This window comes from Orcinus orca, chromosome 1 (genome assembly GCF_937001465.1).
Source record: "Orcinus orca chromosome 1, mOrcOrc1.1, whole genome shotgun sequence".
Lineage (NCBI taxonomy): Eukaryota > Metazoa > Chordata > Mammalia > Artiodactyla > Delphinidae > Orcinus > Orcinus orca.
This window is the reverse complement of record NC_064559.1, coordinates 205381244-205402240: the sequence shown is the minus strand read 5'-3', so window position 1 is coordinate 205402240 and position 20997 is coordinate 205381244. Positions and strand designations below refer to the sequence as shown.

The 20997-nt window shown below is 50.0% G+C and overlaps 1 protein-coding gene across 6 annotated transcripts in view; it reads left to right on the top strand.

Annotated features, from left to right (window-relative positions):
* The window catches only part of PIK3CD (phosphatidylinositol-4,5-bisphosphate 3-kinase catalytic subunit delta), a 50813-nt gene that overhangs the window by 18916 nt on the left and 10900 nt on the right, over nucleotides 1–20997 (top strand). For 3 of the 6 annotated variants that reach the window (XM_033432874.2, XM_004272367.4, XM_012534011.3), the window contains exons 2-7: nucleotides 3100–3218; nucleotides 16317–16489; nucleotides 19131–19359; nucleotides 19461–19690; nucleotides 20108–20287; nucleotides 20603–20752. In XM_033432874.2, coding sequence (XP_033288765.1) covers nucleotides 16349–16489; nucleotides 19131–19359; nucleotides 19461–19690; nucleotides 20108–20287; nucleotides 20603–20752 — 930 coding nt within the window. In that variant the 5' untranslated portion in view covers nucleotides 3100–3218; nucleotides 16317–16348. Of the gene's footprint in view, nucleotides 1–1164; nucleotides 1309–3099; nucleotides 3219–16316; nucleotides 16490–19130; nucleotides 19360–19460; nucleotides 19691–20107; nucleotides 20288–20602; nucleotides 20753–20997 lie in introns of those variants that run through there. The other 3 variants (XM_033432872.2, XM_033432873.2, XM_049712586.1) reach the window with 3 other exon arrangements.

Sequence of the window (20997 nt, the reverse complement as noted above, 5' to 3'; positions counted from 1 at the left end):
AGGGAGGCTCTTGGGGCCGGATGGGCGGGCCCTGCCTTGGGCGCCTCACCTGGAACACTGGCTGGAGGCGGAGACATGCGGAGCAGTTGGGACCACCGAGGGCTGTGCCTCAGGCCACTTTGTTCTGCCCCACGTCTGCCCCGCTCGGGTGGGGTCCTTCTGGGGTCACTCTGAACCTCGCACTCCCCTCCTCCTCTTGCGCTCCACTGTGACACAGGTTGAAGTCCGGCTGTGGACCCGAAAGAACATTCGAGGGGACCTGGGACGTTGCAGGGCAAGAAGCGTGTGGGCCCGGTACCAGTCCAAAGTGCTTCCAAAGCTAGCTCTGCTGCTAAGAGGCTGTGGGATTGGGTGCGGACGTGTGTGTGTCTGTGTGTGTGTGAGTTCCTTGCCCTCTGAGCTTCGGCTTCATTTACAACCCAAGGGAGAACAATACCCACTTTACAGTGTGATGCCTGGATGAAAACTGGAGCAAAGTGCAGGGGGATGACCGCGCTATTGCACGCACGCTATGCCAGCACGCACAGTTCATTGTAATGAATAGGTGTATCGTGAAAGTCCCGGGTTAACCCATTTATTTTCTAAATCCGACATGTGAGGTAAACTCCGATGGAGAGGGAGGCCCAGCGGCTGGGGAACAGCCCGCACACTGGATTTGAGCACAGAGCCAGGGCCGGCCAGTTACTCGGGTGACCCCGGCTCCTGACAAGTGACACTGGTCCCTTGCCCCGCCCTTTCTGGTGATTCCCTGGGAACCCGGGAGAGGAAAGCAGGCGGACGACCGGCCCTGGCTCACTTGGCAGGTGGCATTTTCTATCCTCTGGTTACAAGGCCGAAGGGGGGGCCAAGGCCAGCGTGCGCAAGCCGTCCGGGGTCCAGCGGCGGCTGAGGTTCCCGACTCCATGCGCAACCCCACCCGCCAGCAGGGAGCAGCGGGGGTCCGGGAGGATTTGCAGCGGCGTCCACGAGTTGCGCAGCGGACGCCTGCTCTCCAGAGCTTCGCCTGGCTGGGGCTGTGAGAATTTGCCGACGGTGCCCGCGCCACCGCTGGCCCCGCCCCAACCCCGGGGACGCCCCGCCCCCTGGCCCTGCCCGCGTCGCCCTGTTGTCCGGACCCCGCCCAGGACCGCGCCCCTCCGCGGATGCCCCGCTCACCCGCTCCGCACCGCGGGCCTGCCCTCAGGCCCCCGGGGCTCCGCGCCGCCGCCCAGAGGCTCGCGCCCTCCCGTCGCTCCGGGACCCGCCCGCCGCGTCCCCTGGGCAACCGTCTCCAGGGAGACCGGGCCCCGCCCCCGGCATCGACACCCGGTACGGAGCCCACCTGTGCGGGCGTCTGCGGGGTCCCAGTGCCCCCCCACAGCGCACGCCCCGCCACGCCCCGCCACGCCCCGCCCAGCGCCGGGCTTTGTCCGCCAGGGGAGATCCGGGGACCGGGGGCGCGTGGGGTCCGGAGGAGGAGGCGCGTTCCCGGGGCGGACCGAACCCCGTTGGGGAGGCCGAGGCAGCGGGCCGCTCTCGCGTTGTGATTCTCTGGTGTGGGCTTATTCATACCCTCCTTTTCTGATCTCATTGCATCCCTTTTATGCCTCCGTGGGGCCGGGAATCCGGGGTGTCCCGCTACCGCCCTAGATGGGAATGAGCAGGGCCCTCAGCCGGGCTCCGGACGAGGACGCGCGCCTGTTCGGGGAAAGCTGTTTACTTGTCAGGGACCGAGCAGTTGCCGCGCGCGCCCTCCCCTCCCCCTGCCCCCGATTCGGGACCGAGCATCCTGCGCTCTGGCCATTCCTAGCGTTGCCTCCCAAAGCTTTGCCCTTGAACCCAGAGGGCTAGAGGGCGGTAGACCCAGCTCCTGAGGTCCCGGCCAGCGTGAGGGCCAGAGCAAAAGACGTCCTCCCTCGCCCCCTCTTGTGAATTCTGTCCCGGCTCCGTATTTCCTGACCTGAATTCCTAAGGACTAATTTTTCTCTTATCTTTCATTCTCTCGGCTCCATCACTTTTTTTGCTTCGTCTTTCCTCGTTTCGAAAGTGCTTTCTCTACGATCCTGTCTCATTTCCCTGTGACTGAGCTGTTGTTTTTTGTCCTCTTGTTAATTAACTCCCTTGGTCAGAATGGAAGTTATTTCTTTCTTAGCTCTTGTCGCTGACCTCCCGTTTCTCTGGTGACAGTGCTTTGGGAAGTGCCTTGCCATCCTCTCACCTGGATGCTAAATGGAGAGACCATCCAAGCCCATGTTCCTGGGCTCCTGCAGCAGGGTCCGTGGGGTATCCTTCCAGGGATTAGGCTGGCAGCCGGGTGAATTCCAGCTTGGACCTTGGGAAATGTCTTCTTGGAATGACACCTTTTCCAACGGCTTCCTAGGACTGGGCTTTTTGTCTCATGGAGAAACCAGTGGTTTAGGTTTCCTGCTCTTCAGGAGCCCAGTGGGTTCCAGGCAGGAGAATCCTGCTGTGCAGGTAGCTGGGGGGAAGTTGAGGGGGTGGCAGGTCCTGCTGCTGGAACCCAGCCGCCTGGGCTCCCAGAACTCAGGTGTCTTTCTGTCTCTGGGGTCAGATTATTTCCAGGAGCCGCCCACAGTAGGGAAAGAAGCACCACAGCGGCAGTGAGTGGGCCGACCCCTCCCCACACACCCTTCCTTTTCATCTCCAGCAAGCAGGGATGAATCTTCCTTTATGATGCAATTTGGGTCTCGAATGGGGACCCTCAAGTTCACAGACCTGCTTTTTGCAGCCATTGAATGGAACTTGAACCCAGGCTTGACTCAGATCACTTACTTTGCTTTCAAACACCAAACAAAACAACAAACAACTCTAAAAATGATCTGAGTCATCTGTACGTATATGAATTCCTGCTTCAGGCACTGGAAATGTTCCTGTGGTTTGCTTCAGTACCACCAAAGGGAGCTGGGGATGGCATTGACACAGATGGTGAAAAAGGCCCATTAAGTACAATGTGACTGGTTTGCAAAAAGGAAACCTTGGTGAGACAGTTGCTTTTGAGCTAAAGTCCTCTAAGAGAATGCACAGAAGTTTTCTGAGACTTTCTCTTTTTAAAGATTTCTTTCTTTCTCTTTCTTTTTCTTTTCTTTTCTTTTTTTTCAGACAGATAAGGAGCTCAGAGTCAGGCAAGGGCGGAATGACGCTCATTGATCCCAAAGCATCTTTAATCTGCCAGGCAGAGGGACCTTTGCTGCTGGTCTTTCTTGGACCATTCCAGAGAGGTAGGTTGGGCAAAGGAAACAAGTGTGGGGCGGGGGGGAAGAGGAGATGTTATTTTGTAGATAGGTTAAGAATTTGAATGGAATCCACCCTCCCTGACTATCTAGCCAGAGGAGAACTTCTCTTTAGGACTAGAATGCTAAAAGGAAGAGAGTGACCCAAATTTGTGCTCAGAGCCTATGAAGGGGGATGTGAACTAGACCCCAGCCAGCTTCCCAAGAGAGGGATGCTGCTACCTGGGAAGGAAGGGATGGCTGTGCTCCGAGGAGCCCTGGAGCCCATTATTAAACTGCAGCATTTGGTATTTGACTTGCTGCGTTCATGATAGAGCTGGGCTGACCTATTTGGTGCGAGAAAAATTAAAACCTTCTTCCGAAGGAAGTGGATTGGATTTTCATAACTTGATATTGCTTCTCAAGGAGTCCTTAGGTGGGGACATTCTGTTTCTCTAGAGAGTTGGCAGTCACTGGATCAGTAAGAGGATGCTCCCTGGAACTTCTGGGACATTAGCTTGCAAGCTGAATGTAGTCCCTTCATTGTGCAGATGAAGAAATTGAGGTCAGAGACTGACACTGACTGAGACTTCGCTGAACACCTGCCTTTGGTATCTGGGGGCAGCTGGGTGTGATTAGCAAGTGTGCAGATTTGTCCCGTTTGCAAGCTGTGTGGGTACATATGTATTCTGTGGGTGCCCAGCACCATCTTCCTTATACAGTTGCTCGAGCAGCTACTGTCATTTCTGATGGTTCAGGTAGGGCACGAGGTTACATGATGTCATCCTTGGAGGCTTTCCCCCACCCCACCTCATTTTTTCTAGGTCTTCATTGGTACTTTCCAAACTTCTTTGTTAGTGTGGACCTCTTTAAAAAGATCAAAGTATTAAGCAGAATTTTAACCTCTAAAGCAGATTAAAAGAGTGCCACTGTGGTACAAGTAGAGACTGGCCCAGAACTCCTCCCACTGAGCAGCTGTCCTACTCCTGCCACCCTCTGAAGGCCTTGGGGTGCTTCTGTGGAACCCCAGGACTCCCTGGCACATAGGCGAAAACCATGGATTATGTAGACCTGTGTAGAGGAATGAGAGTTTCTTTTTCTGCTACGCACCTGTTTACACTATCTTGATTTGTGTTTCAGAATATGCCTTTAAATCATGATTTTTAACTCTCCTACTTTTTGATTTGTAAAGGATACCTATTTACTGTCGGAAGTTTACAAAATACAAAAAAATTACAAGCATCACTCTTCTATAATCCTACCCCCCTCCCGAAAGAACCATTGTTTCCTTGTTGGAGTATCCTCCCTGGGGAGTCTTCTGCGTGTGTATCTTTGGAAACTTGATTTTTATTTCTTGGTAAATATTATCATGAACTTCCACAAAAACATAACTGAATGCATGTGTTTATCTCTGCTCTGTTTCAAAAGCCCACTAAAATGAGAGTAGAGGAATAAAAAGGTATAAATCCTTAAGAAAACAGAAAATGATGATAGAGGGGGAGGGATATGAGCAAAACTTTTGAAAGATGGGAAGCAAGTGGGTGAAAGAAAAGCAAAGCTTAGAATGTTGAATGTCCTGGCTGTGAGGGAAGCAAGCTGGCTTGTACACACGACCCACCAAAGGCTAAAGAATGGGGGCCACAGAGTGTTCCCAACAATGGGGGCAGGGAGCGGGGCTGGAAGCAGGAATATTGGTTTAAAGTGTGTGTTAGAGCCACAGACCCCTCTCTCAGGCCACGTAGCCAGGCAGCTCCCTCCTCCACCAGCAGAAGATGGCTAGTTTCCTGCAGGCAGTATTGAACCAGAGCAGCAGAAGGCAGGGGAGGCTCTATATTGAGAACAGGAAGATTCAGTGAAAGTTTGCATGCTGAATAGACAGACCCTCTCCAAGCTGGTTCCTGGAACATGGCAGCCTAGCTTCTACCCATCCTCCAGGCAGGGGCCTTGAACTTCTCTCTAAGGAACCCAACCTCATGAAAAAACGCTACTTCTCAGCAACACCTACCAAGCAACCGGCCCTGCACAAGCACCTTTCAGTGCCTCTCTCTTAAATTTGAATGGGCAGCCTGGATCGTCACATGCCGAATGAGTCCTCTAACATGAAAGACAGAGACCCAGAAGTCATAAACATGGTTGTTTTTAAAAAAGGCATATTTATAAAACAATAATAAGCTCTTGGATATCAAAACTAGGCTAGTGGAAGTAGAAACTTCAATAGAATAGAGTTAGAAGATTGAACAATGAATTTCTAGAAAGTAAGACAGAAAGACTTGAGGGACGGAAAATAAGAAAGAGAAGATAAGAAAATTAGAGCAGTTTGGGAGGCCCAGTATCCATCTCATAGGAGCTCAAGGGAGAGAAATGGAGAAGGAAAAGTTATTAAACTCCAGGAAAAAAAAATCTAGAACTCAAGAGTTTGCATTAAGAATCTCTGTGTAGCACTCAGCCCAATGAATAATAAGATACAGTACATCAGGGACTTACCCGCTGGTCCAGTGGTAAAGAATCTGCCTTCCAATGCAGGGGACGCGGGTTCAATCCCTGGTCAGGGAACTAAGATCCCACGTGCCGCGGGGCAACTAAGCACACGCACCACAACTACTGAGCCCGTGCGCTTCAACTAGAGTGCCCGCGTGCCGCAACTACAGAGCCCACGCGCTCTGGAGCCCACGTGCCACAACTAGAGAGAGAAAACCCACACGCTACAACTAGAGAGAAGCCCATGCACCACAACGAAGAGCCCACGCACCGCAACAAAAAGATTCTGCGTGCCTCAATGAAGACCCAATGCAGCCAAAAATAAAAATAAATAAATATATATTTTTAAAAAGATACACTACATCAAAGTAAAAGATATTCTATGGGACATTAACATGAACTTCCAAAAGTCCAGAGATAGAAGTTACTAAAAGCCAGCGCAGGGAAAAGGGGCCACATACAGAAGATCAGAGCACGGAATGGCGTTGGACTTTACAAAATCAACACCAGGAGCTACAAGACAGTGGAGCAACTCTTTCAAATTACAGAGGGAAATTAATTCCCAACCCAGAATTCTGTAATCATCATTCAAGCAAAATAATAGGATGAAGACCTTTTTCAGACATGTAATTTTTCAAAAACTTCACACACACACACACACTCTTTGTATCCCTTTTCAAGGAAGCTACTAGAGGATGTGTTCTACTAAAATGAGAGAGTAAACCAAGAAAGAGGAACGAGTGGTACAATATGCAGTTGTCTCTTGTTTCTCACTTGGCTCAGCCACCAGACGACTTTCTGTATTTCAGCTGTTGTCTTACTATGAGCCTTGGGAGTGGGGAGGGAAAAAAACACCTACCCCACCATGGAAACTGAAAAGTACTCTCTTCCAAGCCTCCCCTGCAGCCAGCACCTGTGATGTGGGCTCCACTGATGAAATGTACCTATGTTATATTTTGACAGAGAAGAGAGGGATGAAACGTGTGTTGTTTCCATGGTTATGGTGGTGATAGCGGGGATGGGCTTCAAGGTTGAGTTCTTGGCACAGAAGTGGCAGAGGTACAAGGTAGCACCCAGTACTCAGTGGCAATACCAGCAATTTTGCCATCAGACATGATCCTGTATCATGGAGTCCACATGGTGTAGTACAGTTATATTTCCTTTCTTGTTCAACTTTTGTTTTTCCTGGAGTTGATAGTTGCCTCATGTTTTTAATTGCTTTGCTTGTTGCCTCATATTTTTATTTGCTTTGTTTTCAATGGACTAATCACTAATTCTTCCTCAAACTCTCCAACAGAACTATTAAACCCCTCGCAATGCAGCAAATATGTCAGACAACCTGTCAGCTCCTTCCCTGCTTAATCAGTGAGAGTCAGCTTCTTTACTTGCAACCAAGAACCCTGACTGGTAGAGAGAAGGTGAAGGGAATTCCCATAATGATAGTGAAGAGAAGTTCCAATATCACAGTTGTGCAGCTGGTCTAGAGAGCAGCCAGCCCAATTTGGAGCAAGATGGCTGAGGGCCCCAGGAGGAATCTCTAAGAAAAAAATGGAGCTGATGGATTATCTGACATATTTGCTGTATTATAAGGATTTTGTAGTGCTGTTAGAGAGTTTGAGGAAGAATTACATGTTCACACATAGAAAGCAAAGAAAATTAAAAACGAGGCAACGGTAGGAGTAACAAAAAGTTGAACAAGAAAGGAAACCATAGTATAGGATGTGGCTTAGCTTTGAACAATATTTACATGGTTATAATAATGTAAGAACTAAAGTTTGATTAACAGAAAGTGATCACGTAACTATATCCAGGAAATGGGGGAGAGGATCCATGCATGTGTGTATGTGAAGGAAAGCACAAACTCATCTTCTCAGGTAAAAAGTTAAAAGTTGAAGATCAAGAAATATCAGTATAAACCTGTTCTTTAGAAATGCAGAGATAAATGCAAAAGGTACAACTGAAATTGGGGGTGGTTGGTTTGGATGTGGATGTCAAGGGACTGCTCAGTTTTTGCTGCAAGCATTTTAGTTTTAATTAATTTTTAAAATTATGTGCTTGCAAAACTTTCACAGATATTAAAATTTAAAAGTCAGTAGTATGATGGCCACATCCACTCATCATATAGCTGTTTTCATTTTCTCTATGCTTTCTGAAATGTTTTGTCCACAAACACATGTTGCCATGGTAACTATATGTGCATTATTGGTTTCATTTAATGTGGGGAGTATTTGCAGTGCCGTGTCATTCTAATGACTACATTCACTCTTGTTGCTCGTGTTATCATTTACTTAGACATTTCTTTATTGTTTTTGATTTATGAGTTTCACAGATAATACTACAATCCATATCTTTGTGCATATAGCTTTTTCTTTTTCACTTTTGAAATGCTTCCTTAAGACAGTTTCCAGATTCCCCAAATTACCAGATATGAGGCCATGGATCTTTCTCTTGATTTTGCTGTGTAGTATTGAGGGACCCTGCATGGTTTCAGGCCCAAGGCCCCCCTGGGTGCACCATGAACGAGCATCATAGGAGATCATAGGGATAGAACTTTTTGTAGGGTAGTTGGCTCATTTTTTTTTTCTGATGGCAGTAGCAGGAGTCAGTCTCTCTCTCTCTCTTTTTTTCCCATATAGAACAGAATTTCCAAAGACCTACACATCTCCTTCTCTGACGTCTGTCTTGGTTTTCCCCCACTGAGGATTTTTTTCCTTTTTAAAATATTCAAATTAGAAGTTACTGTCCTATTGAATAATATGGACTCAAAGGAGACACATTTAAAATGGGAGAGAATGAAAAAAAAAAAAAGGAAGAAGAAGAAGGAAAAAAAAAAGAAGTGAGGGAGGCAGAAGTGGGTAGAATAGGAAACCAGGGAATAAGGTAGTTCATGTCCTCAGCTTACCTTCCAAGCAGACACTGGGACGCCTTCTTCTGCACGGTGTCACGTGACTTTGTTATTTTGTCCAATCCCATCCTTCACCCCTCTGACCTCTTTTTCTCCAGGTGGCAGGAGCTGGGGTGTCAGACAGCCCTCCAAACAAGCCCGTCCTTTCTCTTCCTGGGGTGGTCTTCAGGATGTCCTACTTGCCTGGACCAAAACAAAAACAAACAAAAAAAAGAAAGCATTTGTATCTTGGAAGAATAGCACATCTATCCTAAAACTGTACCTGTTGAGGGCCCTGGGCCATGCATTTCCCTCTGGCCTATGGCTTCATTCTCTTCAAGAAGGTGAAGGCTGCAGGCTTCAAGGCTGGGCTGCTGGGATGCCTGTTCCTCAGCTCCTTAAGAGCAGAGGATTGGGGTGTTTCGTGGCCTGTAGGGCCCAACGCCTTCCCTCATTCATCTGCTCTGCCAGCTCTGACCTGGGGCCCTGGCCTCATTACTTTCCCCGCTCCATTCTTGCCTCCCTTCCTTCCATTTTCCTCACAGCAGCCAAAGCAGGCTTCTTTGTAAAGCATAAAATCAGGCCATCTCCGTCCCCTGCTTAAAACCCCCCAGTGACTTCCCACTGCAGTGGTGACAAAGCCTGGCTCCTCCCGGAGGCTCCAAGGCCCTGCAGGATCAGCCACATTGTCTCTCCCCAGTCTCCCCTTCTGCTGTGACTCCCATTACCTGGTCTTCTGCCTCAGGGCCTTTGCACTTCCCGTTCCAGCTGCCTGGAACCCTACCTCATAGATCTTTCCTGGATCCTTCTCGTCATTTGGGCCTCATCTGCAATATCTCACCTGAGGACCCTTACCTGACCTGCCATCCAAAGAAGATGCTCCCTGCAAACCTGTTTTATCACATTCTAATCCTATACTCTCTGAAATCATCTTGTTTATTCAGTTGTTTCTTTCTTTTTTTGTCTTTTCCCGTTAGACTAAAAACTCTGTAAGAGCAGGGATGGTGCCTGTCTCATTCCCTGATGGACACATAGAAGGCGATCAAATCAATATTTGCTGAATGAATGAATGAGCGAGTGAATGAATGAATAGGACTTGGGACCTTCAGCCTTCTGGGTCAAGGAGGGGCCCCTCATTCTTTTTCCTGAGGGTCTCCAGGAGGATGTGGTGGTTGAAGGATCTCCTGGCCGCCAGAGCAGGGTGGTGGTTTCTGGAAAGCTCCTTCGGGGTAAACATCCAGGAGATTCAGCAGGTGGTGGCCCTCCAGGTAAAGCATCTTCTGCTCTGCTTCTGAAGCGCTCACTTGCTCTCACTTTCCATCTAAGTTGGGCAACAGGAAAAGTGTTCATTTCATTCTCCGTGGGAGACTGACCGGAAACAGCACTTGATTAGAAGGACTTTTTGAGGCCGAGAAGTCCTGGAAATAAACCCGGGTCAAGAGGCCCAGTGTGAACTCTGCTCTGTTCAGCGTGATGTGGAAGGCCGGCCCCTGTGGCCCCCTGCCCCTTGTCACATGGCTGCTGGTCTCGCATCCTCCCAGCCTGGGTGGATGGTAGATACTTAGACTGTGTGCGTAACTACCTTCTACAACTTTCTGTGACTGAGGCTCCTTCCCTTGGGCTAACTAGGTTGTAACTTTGGGCTCTGAAATCCGGGCATTGGACAGATGTTTTGTCCTCAGGTTAAGGACACGAACATCTCTCTCTATACAGGTTCATAGGAGCCGTCCAGGGGGACCTCTAGACTCTTGCTTTAGGATAACATCGGAAGGTACAGGGCATGTTTTGCCCAGGGCGTCCCCTCAGGGAGGAGGATGTTTATCGCTCAGACAAGCAAGACACAACTTCCCTTCTTTTCCCACTGCCTGTCCCCTGCTGAGAGTGACTCATGTGTTCCCTTGGGAAGCTGTTCCCCAGGGTATGTGATTGTTCCCCAGGCACCAAAAAGCCTGTCTTTACATTGACAAAAGCTGGGCAGCATCTCCCGGTCAGTGTGTCAGCCACATTTGTGACGGCTGCTGGAAAGAGGCAGAAGTCTAACAGACTCGGGAGACGCCAGCTCAGAGCCCCAAAATGGTGGCGTTTCAACAGGAATGAAAGGGATCCTTCTGCAGTCCTGAGCTTGGGACAAGCCATCAGCCAGCTGGTCTGCCAGCCCAGGGGGACTCTGTGGGCTGCAAGGTCACTCCTAGTCCCGAAGAAGCATTTGTGGGATTCTACATCCCTTGCTTGCCCTTTTCCCTTAGAAATAACTTAGGGCCCCCTGAGGCGTTCCCTGCTGCCAGTGGGGAAGGATGGTGGTGGCAGATGTCCTTGTATCGAAATCTTTAGAGAAACTCCTCTGCCGGCCGCTCAGGACTCAGGAGGTCAGACCCCTCAGACCTTCACAGCTGAGAAACTGTTCTTCAACCTCAGGCCAGAGAAGGTGCATCTACCTGGGAATGTCTAGGAACAGCTCGCAGAGGGCTGGTGACAGAGACCCCCGGCGCCCCCCCCCCGCCCCCCGCCCCGGCCAGGATGACTCTGCTGCCGCGCAGCTCTTCTGTGGAGCGTGCGGGCCGGAAGTGGGAAGGTGAAAGGAAGCGAGCTCCTTCTTGCCCAGTTTTCTTTACTATTTTATTAACGATTCAGATGTGGACGGACAGAGGAAGCCTCTCTCAAGATTCTGGATGACAGAGTGAGAAGGATTGTTCCTGGTTCTTCTTTGGTCCATCCCACTTTAGTGCCTTGAGGGTGGTCGTGACCCTTACTTACCTTCCTGGCCCCATGGCTCCACATGTGTGTGCCGTCTACTGATCCCAAATGATATCTCTGTGACCCCTAAGACCTCTTCCCTGAGCTGCAACCTGGGACGCTGCCCCTTGGCTGTCTCCATTGGGATGTTCAGTAAGCAGCTCAGATTCAATATGTCTGAAATGGAGCTCTTGCTGTTTCAGTTCCCTGCAAATCTGTTTCTCCCTTACACTTTGCCATCTCTGTAAATATCCACCAGCCATGCCGTCTCCCAAGCCCAAACCTGCCTGTTATCCTTGCTCCTCAGCATCATTTCAGATGCAAATAGGATCTGGTGGCTCCCTTTCCTAAAACCCTCTAGGGCTGTGCACTCACTGCATCGCTCCTAGAGTGAAAGCCAGGTGCTTCCCCTGTAAAGGCTCTGCAGGACTGGTCCCTGCTGACCTCCTCAGCCCATCTCATCCCCCACCCTCCCCTACGCTCCAGCGGCAAGGGCCCGCCTTCTGTCGGCTCAGGACGCGATGGCTCACCCTGGCCCTCTGCCCCAGTGTCCTCCCCTCAGAGGGGCCTTTCTCGGCCTCCCTATATGCAGTAGCCCCTCTGCTGTCCTCCATCACATCGTCACTAGACACTCTGTCCTTCACCGCATTGATACAACGCGGGAACATCCTTCTTGTCTACTGTGTCTCCCCTACTGGTGTGTAAGCGCCTTCTGGGGAGGGACCCTTTGTCTCATTCACCACTGTGTTCCCAGCACCTCGCACGCTTCCTGACACTTAATAAATACGAGTCGAATAAACTAAAATATCTCAGGTTAAGTGATATATACAAAATGTCAAATCCAATAATACATGAGTGCTGATTATTTCCATGAGATGAAATTACCGAGAATAATTGTGAGTTCCTGCGTCTAGATTCAGGAAGTTAGTGTTCCTGTACAGACTGGGAGATCCTGGCTTACTGTGAGAAGTGTCTGGAGGGTTGGCAGCCAGCGAACTTGGTGATGTGGCCACCAAAGCACTTTCGGTGGGAAGCGGAGGCGGGGGAGGGGAGCCTGATACCCTTTTAGGGCAAACAAATGGGAGTTTGGTGACTAGAACGTTCTCCTACCATTGGCCTGCCGGGCCCCATCTGGAGCATCTTGTTTTCTTGGCGTGCCAAACTTCGGCAAGAGTCTAAATCTGCTCTGTAGGGAGAAAAGAGGTGCTGGGGCCACCATGCAGCAGAAGAGCCGTCAGATAACGACTCCGTGTGCCTCTAGGTGGCAGCACAAAGGACAGGGCTGGCTCTTAGAGGTGGGCCAGTGTCCAAGGGAAGAAATTTCTAACACTAGAAGCTTCCAAAAATGGAATGTGCTGCTCTATTAATGGAAATAAATACTTTCAGCTGCAAGTGATAGAAAATCCAACTCAAACTGCTCTAAGTTAACAACAAAAAGGCGGGGCTGGGGCGGGTTTTTTGGCTGATAGAACTGAAAATTCTAGAGGTAGAGTGTAGCTTCAGGCATGGCTGGATCCAGGGAATCAAAGGCTGTCCTCGGGACCCTGCTTCACTTTCCATATTGAGCTCTGCTTTCCTCCACGTTGGTCCTTTCTCGGGTTCCACCCCTCAGAGCAGCGGGTGGTCACCAGCAGCTCCTGGTAGATATTCTGTCTTTTCTGTTCTCCCAGGAGAAAGTCCCCAGAGAAGTCCAGATGTCAAAACCCGTGGGATTGACTTCATAGTCACATGTCCATCCTAGAATCACTGTAGCCAGAGAGGTATGACAGTTGGCTGGGGCTACGTCCCGTTCCTGCTTCCAACCCAGTCCCTGTGGCCAGGGGAAATGCAGGGCTCTGAAAGGCTGGGCCTGGGTCTCAGGCCACTCCGGGAGCCAGGAGAGAAGTCAACCCATCTGAGCCACTTGGACTGAGTTTGTGGAAGGTCCCCAGCTCCCAGATCAAGAAACCGAAAGTTACCAGCACCCCTGTGCCGCTCTCCCCCAGGGTAAACTGCCTTCCACCCGAGGTAACCCCTATCTCTTCTTCTGCCAACATAGACTAGTTCTGCCAGCGCTTGTTCTCCATATAAATGGGACCTTGAGCACATACTCTTCTGTGCCTGACGTCTCTCTCTCAGCCTTATATGTGTGAGATTCATTTATATTGTTGAATTGATAGATCATCCACTCTCACTGCTAACATAACATTCCATCGGGAGAGGAAACCACAGTTTATTTTTCCATTCTACTGCTGATGAGCACTTGGGAAGTTTCTGTTTGGGGGCTACTAGGAATAGCGGTGCTAGACTCTTGTATGCTTCTTCTGGCGCACCTGTGCTGGCATTTCTGGAATTAATTGCTGGGTCGTAGGGCATATGTGTTCACCTCTAGTAGATACTGCTAAACAGTTTTCCAAAGTGGTTGTACCAATCCGCATTCTTGGAGCAGTTCTAAAGCCTCGGGATTAGCTGACATCTGTGTCCCATACATACTGAGAGCGACAGGTCTGGGCTTCATGGAGAGCTGGGGCTTGTTAGCAGCTGCATCCTGGGTCCTGGGCCCACAGAGAGGGAAAGAATTCCCATCCTTCTCCTGTCCCCTCTCTGGTATTTGATTCTGTCCTGCCCACACTATCCTGAGCCTTCCTCTTTTAGGAATGAGTTTTTAATATCAACGTGTTTCCCTGCATCCCAGATGGACGAGTGTAGTCGAAGGCTTCGTTTCCACAGCACTGAGGTACCCCATCCACCCCTTTGGCTAGAGTCCTGGGGAGTTCCTGCTGCATGCGCTCATCTTAGCCTCAGGACTGAGTGGCCAAAGATGCCTTCCTGAGCTTGGCCAAAGCACTGTAAATGGATTTTCCAGAATTCCTGACTGTCCTCCACATTCTGAGTCAAAAAAAAAAAGCCTTTGTCCTGGCCGTTCTCAGAAAGAGGAACCCAAAGTAGGATGTGGTTTTACAACCAGAGGAAGTGGATCCCAACAGTGGTAACATGGTAGCACAGGGTGACATGCTGCCCTGCTGCTTAGAGCAGCTTCTGCATCTAACTGAGGGTGAGGCCTGGAGCCAGCTGGCAGAGCCACCAGAAGAACAGCTCTCTCAAACTAAACACTTCCTTTCAACTATTTTAAAAAGTCACTTAAATCTCGGAGGATGTGACCCTAGGGTAAGGAAGTATTTGTCTAAAGAATAAAAATGATAAAACATGAAGGAAAAAGATTTGCCTACATCAACATTCAAAACTTCTGCTCCTTAACAAGACACATAAACAAAGTGAAAAGATGACTCAAATCAGATATTGCCAACTCACTCAAGCAACAAAAGAACTGAATCTAGAGAATGTAAGAAACCCTGCAAAGCAGTAAGAAAAAGACAACCCCACAGAAAAAATGGGCAAAGTTTATAAGCTGGATATTTGCAGAAGGTAAACATTTTATGGATAATCAGAGAAATGCAAATTAAAACAAGAGAGCATTTCACGCCCACCAGATTGGCAGAAATGAGTAAATTTGACAGTACCAAGTGCTGGCAAAGATACGGAGATTAAAAAGTTAAGGATATGGTTATACCTGTCGTAGGTTATACGTATGATCTGACAGTTCCACTCCTAGGCATATACCCTCTACCTGCACTGCCCAGTATGGCAGCCACCAGCCACATGTATTTCTTGAGCACTTGAAATGTGGACAGTATGATTGAGGAATGGAATTTTTAAACATTTTATTTAATTTTAATTCATTTAAACATAAGAATTCATACTCGATTTGGTTATTGGAAAACTTTTTAGTATATTTGGAACAACTTGAGTCTGTGAACCTACTTTTTTAACCTGTTAATTGTATGAAATCTACATAAGATGAAATACTTCTGATGAAAACCTAGCGTCCGAATTGTCCTGTAAGTGTAAAATACACACCAGATTTCAAAGACTTAGCACCAAAAAAATGTAAACTATCTTGTAATTTTTCTGTACTGATAACATTGAAATGACCATAGTTTGGATATATTGAGTTAAATAAAATAGATTACTAACTGAATTTTATCTGTGTCTTTTTACTTTTTAAAAATGTGGCTACTGGTACCTTTGACATTCCACGTGTGGCTCACATCATATTTCTCTTAGACAGTGTTCACCAAGACTCTCACTTGTACACAAGGAGATGTGTGCAAGAATATACGTTGCAGCATCATTTGTAATAACCAACATGATAGACACAAACCTTGAGGTCCCTTAGCAAGAGAGGGGGGTAAATAAATTGTGGTGTACTTACACAGTGAAATATCTCCCAAGAGTTAAAATGAATGAACTAGAGCTACATGTATCAGCATGGATAAATCTAGATTGCAGCGTTGAGTGGCAAAAACAAGGGCAGAAGACTCAGTAATCATACAATGCTTTAAAGCATGGAAAAATATCAGGAATTGTTTGTGGACACATTTTAGTATAATAAAAGGATAAAAACATGCATGGAAACTATAAACAACCAGAATCCAGGTGGTGGTAACCCTGAGTGGGAGAGAGACTCAAAGACCTCTTATTGTGTCTGTAACATTTTGTTACTTACCGGGCAGTGGGTTTGGTATGGCTGAGATAGTTCAACAGCTTGTTTGATGGCTAAAGCCATTTTCAAGCCATTTGGTTTCTGGTCAAAAAGTTTCAAAGAACGTCGGCCTTCGCTCCCTCTCAAGTCTGGGGTTGTCTGCCCAGTGATCCTGCCATTTTCCATCTTTGCCGGCTGGTGGCCATGGTGAGGTCTCCCACGTGTGTGTGTTCCTGAGAAAAAATGACTTGGCATGGGTTTGTTGGTGGTTTAAACTGGGGGCACCGCCGTGAAGGATGCAGACGGAGTGCCTGCAGCTCAGCCTAGACAGTGGCCTGGGGCAGCAGGAGGCACAAGCCACCTCCCGGCTGGGACTCCATCCCAAGCTTCCTGCTGACAAAAGTGCTGAAATCCTGTTTTCCAAAGGGTCCTACTAAAGGACTCAGCCAGCACACCTTAGGGCCTCACTTTGCCTTTGCTTCCTTTGCAGGACGATTGGTATCCGAGAATTAAAAGAGCAGGATGCCCCCCGGGGTTGACTGCCCCATGGAATTCTGGACCAAGGAGGAGAATCAGAGCGTGGCTGTTGATTTCTTGCTGCCCACGGGGGTCTATCTGAACTTCCCTGTGTCCCGAAATGCCAACCTCAGCACCATCAAGAAGGTACGATCTTGACCTTAAAACTAGTTCTCAGAGCTTGGAACTCAGAGAAGCAGACAGATGGACTCTGCAACTCTCAGATTTGAGATCCTCAGCTATGAATTTTAAAAGATATGGGGGGGGGGCTTCCCTAGTGGCACAGTTGTTAAGAATCCGCCTGCCAATGCAGGGGACATTGGTTCGAGCCCTGGTCCAGGAAGATCCCACATGCCACGGAGCAACTAAGCCCGTGCGCCACAACTACTGAGCCTGAGCTCTAGAGCCCGCGAGTCACAGCTGAAGCCCGCGCACCTAGAGCCCGTGCTCTGTAACAAGAGAAGCCACCACAATGAGAAGCACGCGCATCGCAACGAAGAGTAGCCCCCACTCGTGGCACCTAGAGAAAGCCCGCACACAGCAACGAAGACCCAACACAGCCAAAAATCTTAAAAAATAAAATAAATTATAAAACAAGTAAATTAAAAAAAAAAAAAGATATGGGAATTCCCTGGAAGTTCAGTGGTTAGGACTCCACGCTTTCACTGCCCGGGGCCCAGGTTCAAGCCCTGGTCAGGGAACTAAGATCCCGCAAGCAGTGTGGCGCGGCCAAAAAAAAAAAAAAAAATTAAAAGATAAAAATAATGTCCAAGAATTGTTTAAAAACTCACAGTTGAAATCCACCTAGCTTTCCAAATTCAGCTCCCGCCTTTATCATGGCACGTTTACCCTTCCTAGATTCCTGTGAAAGCTTCAGGGTGCTGGTTCCCAGGGTGAACTTTCATCCTCTCCATGACTGTGCCATCACGTTTGAAACCACACCCCATGCATGGCCGCTTGAGTTCTCCCGGTCTTTTGTCTTCAGAGCTGTCATCATAGTCAACATCATCTTTGCAAATGGTTTTTGGCTTTGTTGAATAATTTTCATCGTGGATTACTGAGTCAAAGGATGAAATATCTGGATGGTATTTGGTACATCTTGTCTTGTGACCTTTCAAAGGGCTTATCCCACTTGCAAAGTGTGGGATTTAATGGGTCATGGCAGAGGACAAGGCCTTAGCCCGGAATTTGAAAAGCTATACTTGGGAGCAGAAAAAAAAGGAGAGAAGCAATGGACCATACTTGAGTTTTGTTTTGTTTTGTTTTGTGTTTTAATCTTCCCTTCCTGGGTGTTTCTTTAAAAATGAAATTTCTTTTTTTCCATTTCAAAAGTACTATGGACACATTGAAATTTAGGAGAATAAGAAAAAGTAGAAGGAAAAAATTACCCATGATCCAGCCGTATGAGACAAGCACAGTTAACACTTTGGCTGTTTCCTATTTTCTTTTCTATGTAGTGTTTTTTGGTGATAGCTCTGATTATGAATTTTTATTTCTTTTTTCTGAGTTAACATTGTAACATCCTTTTCATGTTATTAATCTTGTGTAAATATCATTTTAATCTTTTTCCTCACAGGGCTCTACATGCATATTATTAAACTTCCAAATACCACAGAAATATAAAACACATCGGTCTCAGCAGTCTCACCTCATATCCCAGTTCAATTTCAATTTCTTTTTTTTTTTTTAAGATTTTTTTTGATGTGGACCATTTTTAAAGTCTTTGTTGAATTTGTTACAGTACTGCTTCTGTTTTTATGTTTTTATATTTTTTGGTCGAGAGGCATGTGGGATCTTAGTTCCCCGACCAGGGATCGAACTCACCCCCTGCATCGGAAGGCAAAGTGTTAGCCACTGGACCGTCAGGGAAGTCCCCAGTTTCAATTTCTTAATATTTTAATTTATACCAGGGACCAGACAGTTAATATTCTAGGCTTTGCTGGTCATATGGTGTTTGTCACAACTACTCAACTCTGCCGTTGTAGGCCTGAAGCAGCCATAGACGGTGTGTAAGTGAATGGGTGCGTCTATCTTGCAGTAACTTGGCAGACTGTAGCTTGCAGTAGTTCATACGTTTATCATCGTTTTTATGGGAATGAGCTTGAATTACAACTGCTGTTCTATAGCTTGGGGTCTTTTCCCACTTAATGCTGTATGTGGGAGCCCTGTGTGCATTGGTACAGGTATCCTTAGATTCTGGGTCACACGCCTGTGCTATCCGTTTGCATTGATGGAACGTAATTATCCATCCCCCGTGGAAGAAAAATAGAGCTGTTCTCCTTTTCCATCTTCTCTGTGACTCAGCGGTGAGCACCTTTGCACTAACACTTGGTGCTCCAGTGGCGCTCCTGTGATCCCTGGGGACTCCTCACCCCGAGGCCACGTACTGGACACAGCCCGCGGAGGCGTTTATGGCCCCCTCGGTGTGTGAAACTTTTCTGAATTACTTGCCATCATTTAAAGACCAGGGTGATGAACCAGGAACGATTCGCTTGGTGCCTGGAGGTCAAGTCTGGATGGCCATCCCTCAGGGTAGCCTACAGGGGAGACCGTAGGACCCACCGCTCTGCTCCAGGTTTAGAGCCTACCTGGCCCCGTTCGTAGAAGGGCAGGGACGGCGACTCCCAGTGACCCTGTGGTCAATGCTCAAGGGACGGAGAGAGTAGTGGTCCTGGGATCTTGCCTTTGCCCCCTTGTCAGGGTCGTGAGACCAGCCTCCACCCGCCTCCCGGCTCCCTGGGGCCCCGCCCACCGTAGGGGAGGAGCTGACCGGCCACTTCCCTTCCAGGTGTTGTGGCACCGAGCCCAGTATGAGCCGCTGTTCCACATGCTCAGTGACCCCGAGGCCTACGTGTTCACCTGCGTCAACCAGACCGCGGAGCAGCAGGAGCTGGAGGACGAGCAGCGGCGGCTGTGCGACATCCAGCCCTTCCTGCCCGTCCTGCGCCTGGTGGCCCGCGAGGGTGACCGGGTGAAGAAGCTCATCAACTCGCAGATCAGCTTGCTCATCGGCAAAGGTGCCCTGCCGAGGCCAGGCCGTCCCACCTCCACCGGGCCTGCCCCCCCGCCCCCGCCCCGCCCCCGAGCCCCACGCTGACCCGGCTCCCCTGCCCCTCAGGCCTCCACGAGTTTGACTCCTTGCAAGACCCGGAGGTGAATGACTTCCGAGCCAAGATGCGCCAGTTCTGCGAGGAGGTGGCCGCGCACCGGCAGCAGCTGGGCTGGGAGGCCTGGCTGCAGTACAGCTTCCCCCTGCAGCTGGAGCCCTCGGCGCGGAGCTGGGGGCCGGGCACCCTGCGCGTCCCCAACCGGGCCCTGCTCGTCAACGTCAAGTTCGAGGGCAGCGAGGTGAGCGGTGGCTCACGCCGGCCCGTGTGCTGCATGCAGGCTGCCGTGTCCACGGGGGACACTTCCCCGTGAGACTCCCGGTCACCCACCAGCCTCCCCAGTTCATCCTCCTCCCAGCAACATCGGGTGGTATTTGTAGGGTATCCATTGCATACGAGGGGCTTGGCCAAACGTCCCACCCGGCGAGTTCCACAAGGCAGAGTGACCAAGAGGCTTTGGTCCTCGGTCCACTCACGCATCCAACAGGTATTTCCTGGTGTCGGCCACGTGCCATCCTCAGAGCCTGCCGTCGTGGAGCTCACATTCAGGGGGCGAGGGGCGCCTAATACTTGCAGACGGGCCAGCCCACCCGCTGTGCCCCAGAACCCCGTGGGCTCTTCGCAGGCGTGGAGAACTGACCCTCCCTCCTCCCCCTAGGAGAGCTTCACCTTCCAGGTGTCCACCAAGGATGTGCCCCTGGCACTGATGGCCTGCGCGCTCCGGAAGAAGGCCACGGTGTTCCGGCAGCCGCTGGTAGAGCAGCCCGAGGACTACACACTGCAGGTGAACGGGAAGCACGAGTACCTGTACGGCAGCCACCCCCTCTGCCAGTTCCAGGTGAGGCCTGGGGTCCGGGAGGGGTTCCTGGGTTCCCTGCAGTCCTGGCCTGGGGCCTGGGTTGGGGCGGCGGGGGGGCGGGAGCTGGTCCTCGGCCCCTCTCGAGCCCGACAAGCCAGACCTTGGGGGTCACGGTGAGAGTGCGCCCTTGCTGGGCTGGCTCTCCCCGTGAGCACAGGGAGGTGGGCGGGGGCAGGAAGGGCCAGCAGGAGAGGCCCCAGAAGGCCTGGCGTGGGCAGCGGCCAGCGTGGGGCATCCCTGGGTAGCCGGTCGTCCAGGGAACAGTGGAGCCACTCACCCCACCCCCCATCTCAGTACATCTGCAGCTGCCTGCACAGCGGGCTGACCCCCCACCTGACCATGGTGCACTCCTCTTCCATCCTCGCCATGCGGGATGAGCAGAGCAACCCCGCCCCCCAAGTCCAAAAGCCACGCGCCAAACCGCCCCCCATTCCTCTGAAGAAGGTGAGCTGGCGCCCTGCACTTACCCTCCCCTGCAGCCCTCCTTCCCACCTGAGGTCCAGCCCTGGTGCCTATTGGGCATCGCCCTGGACCAGCCATAGGTCCAGGGGTCCCTTGTCTCATGCCTTCTGGTTGCTCGGGATTGAGAGTTGGGCCTCTGGGCTGGGGTGGACTCCTGGCTGGACTCCTGGGGCAGCCTCCAGGCCTGGCGCTTGGCTGCCTGCCCCTCCTGTCTCCCGTGCTGTAGG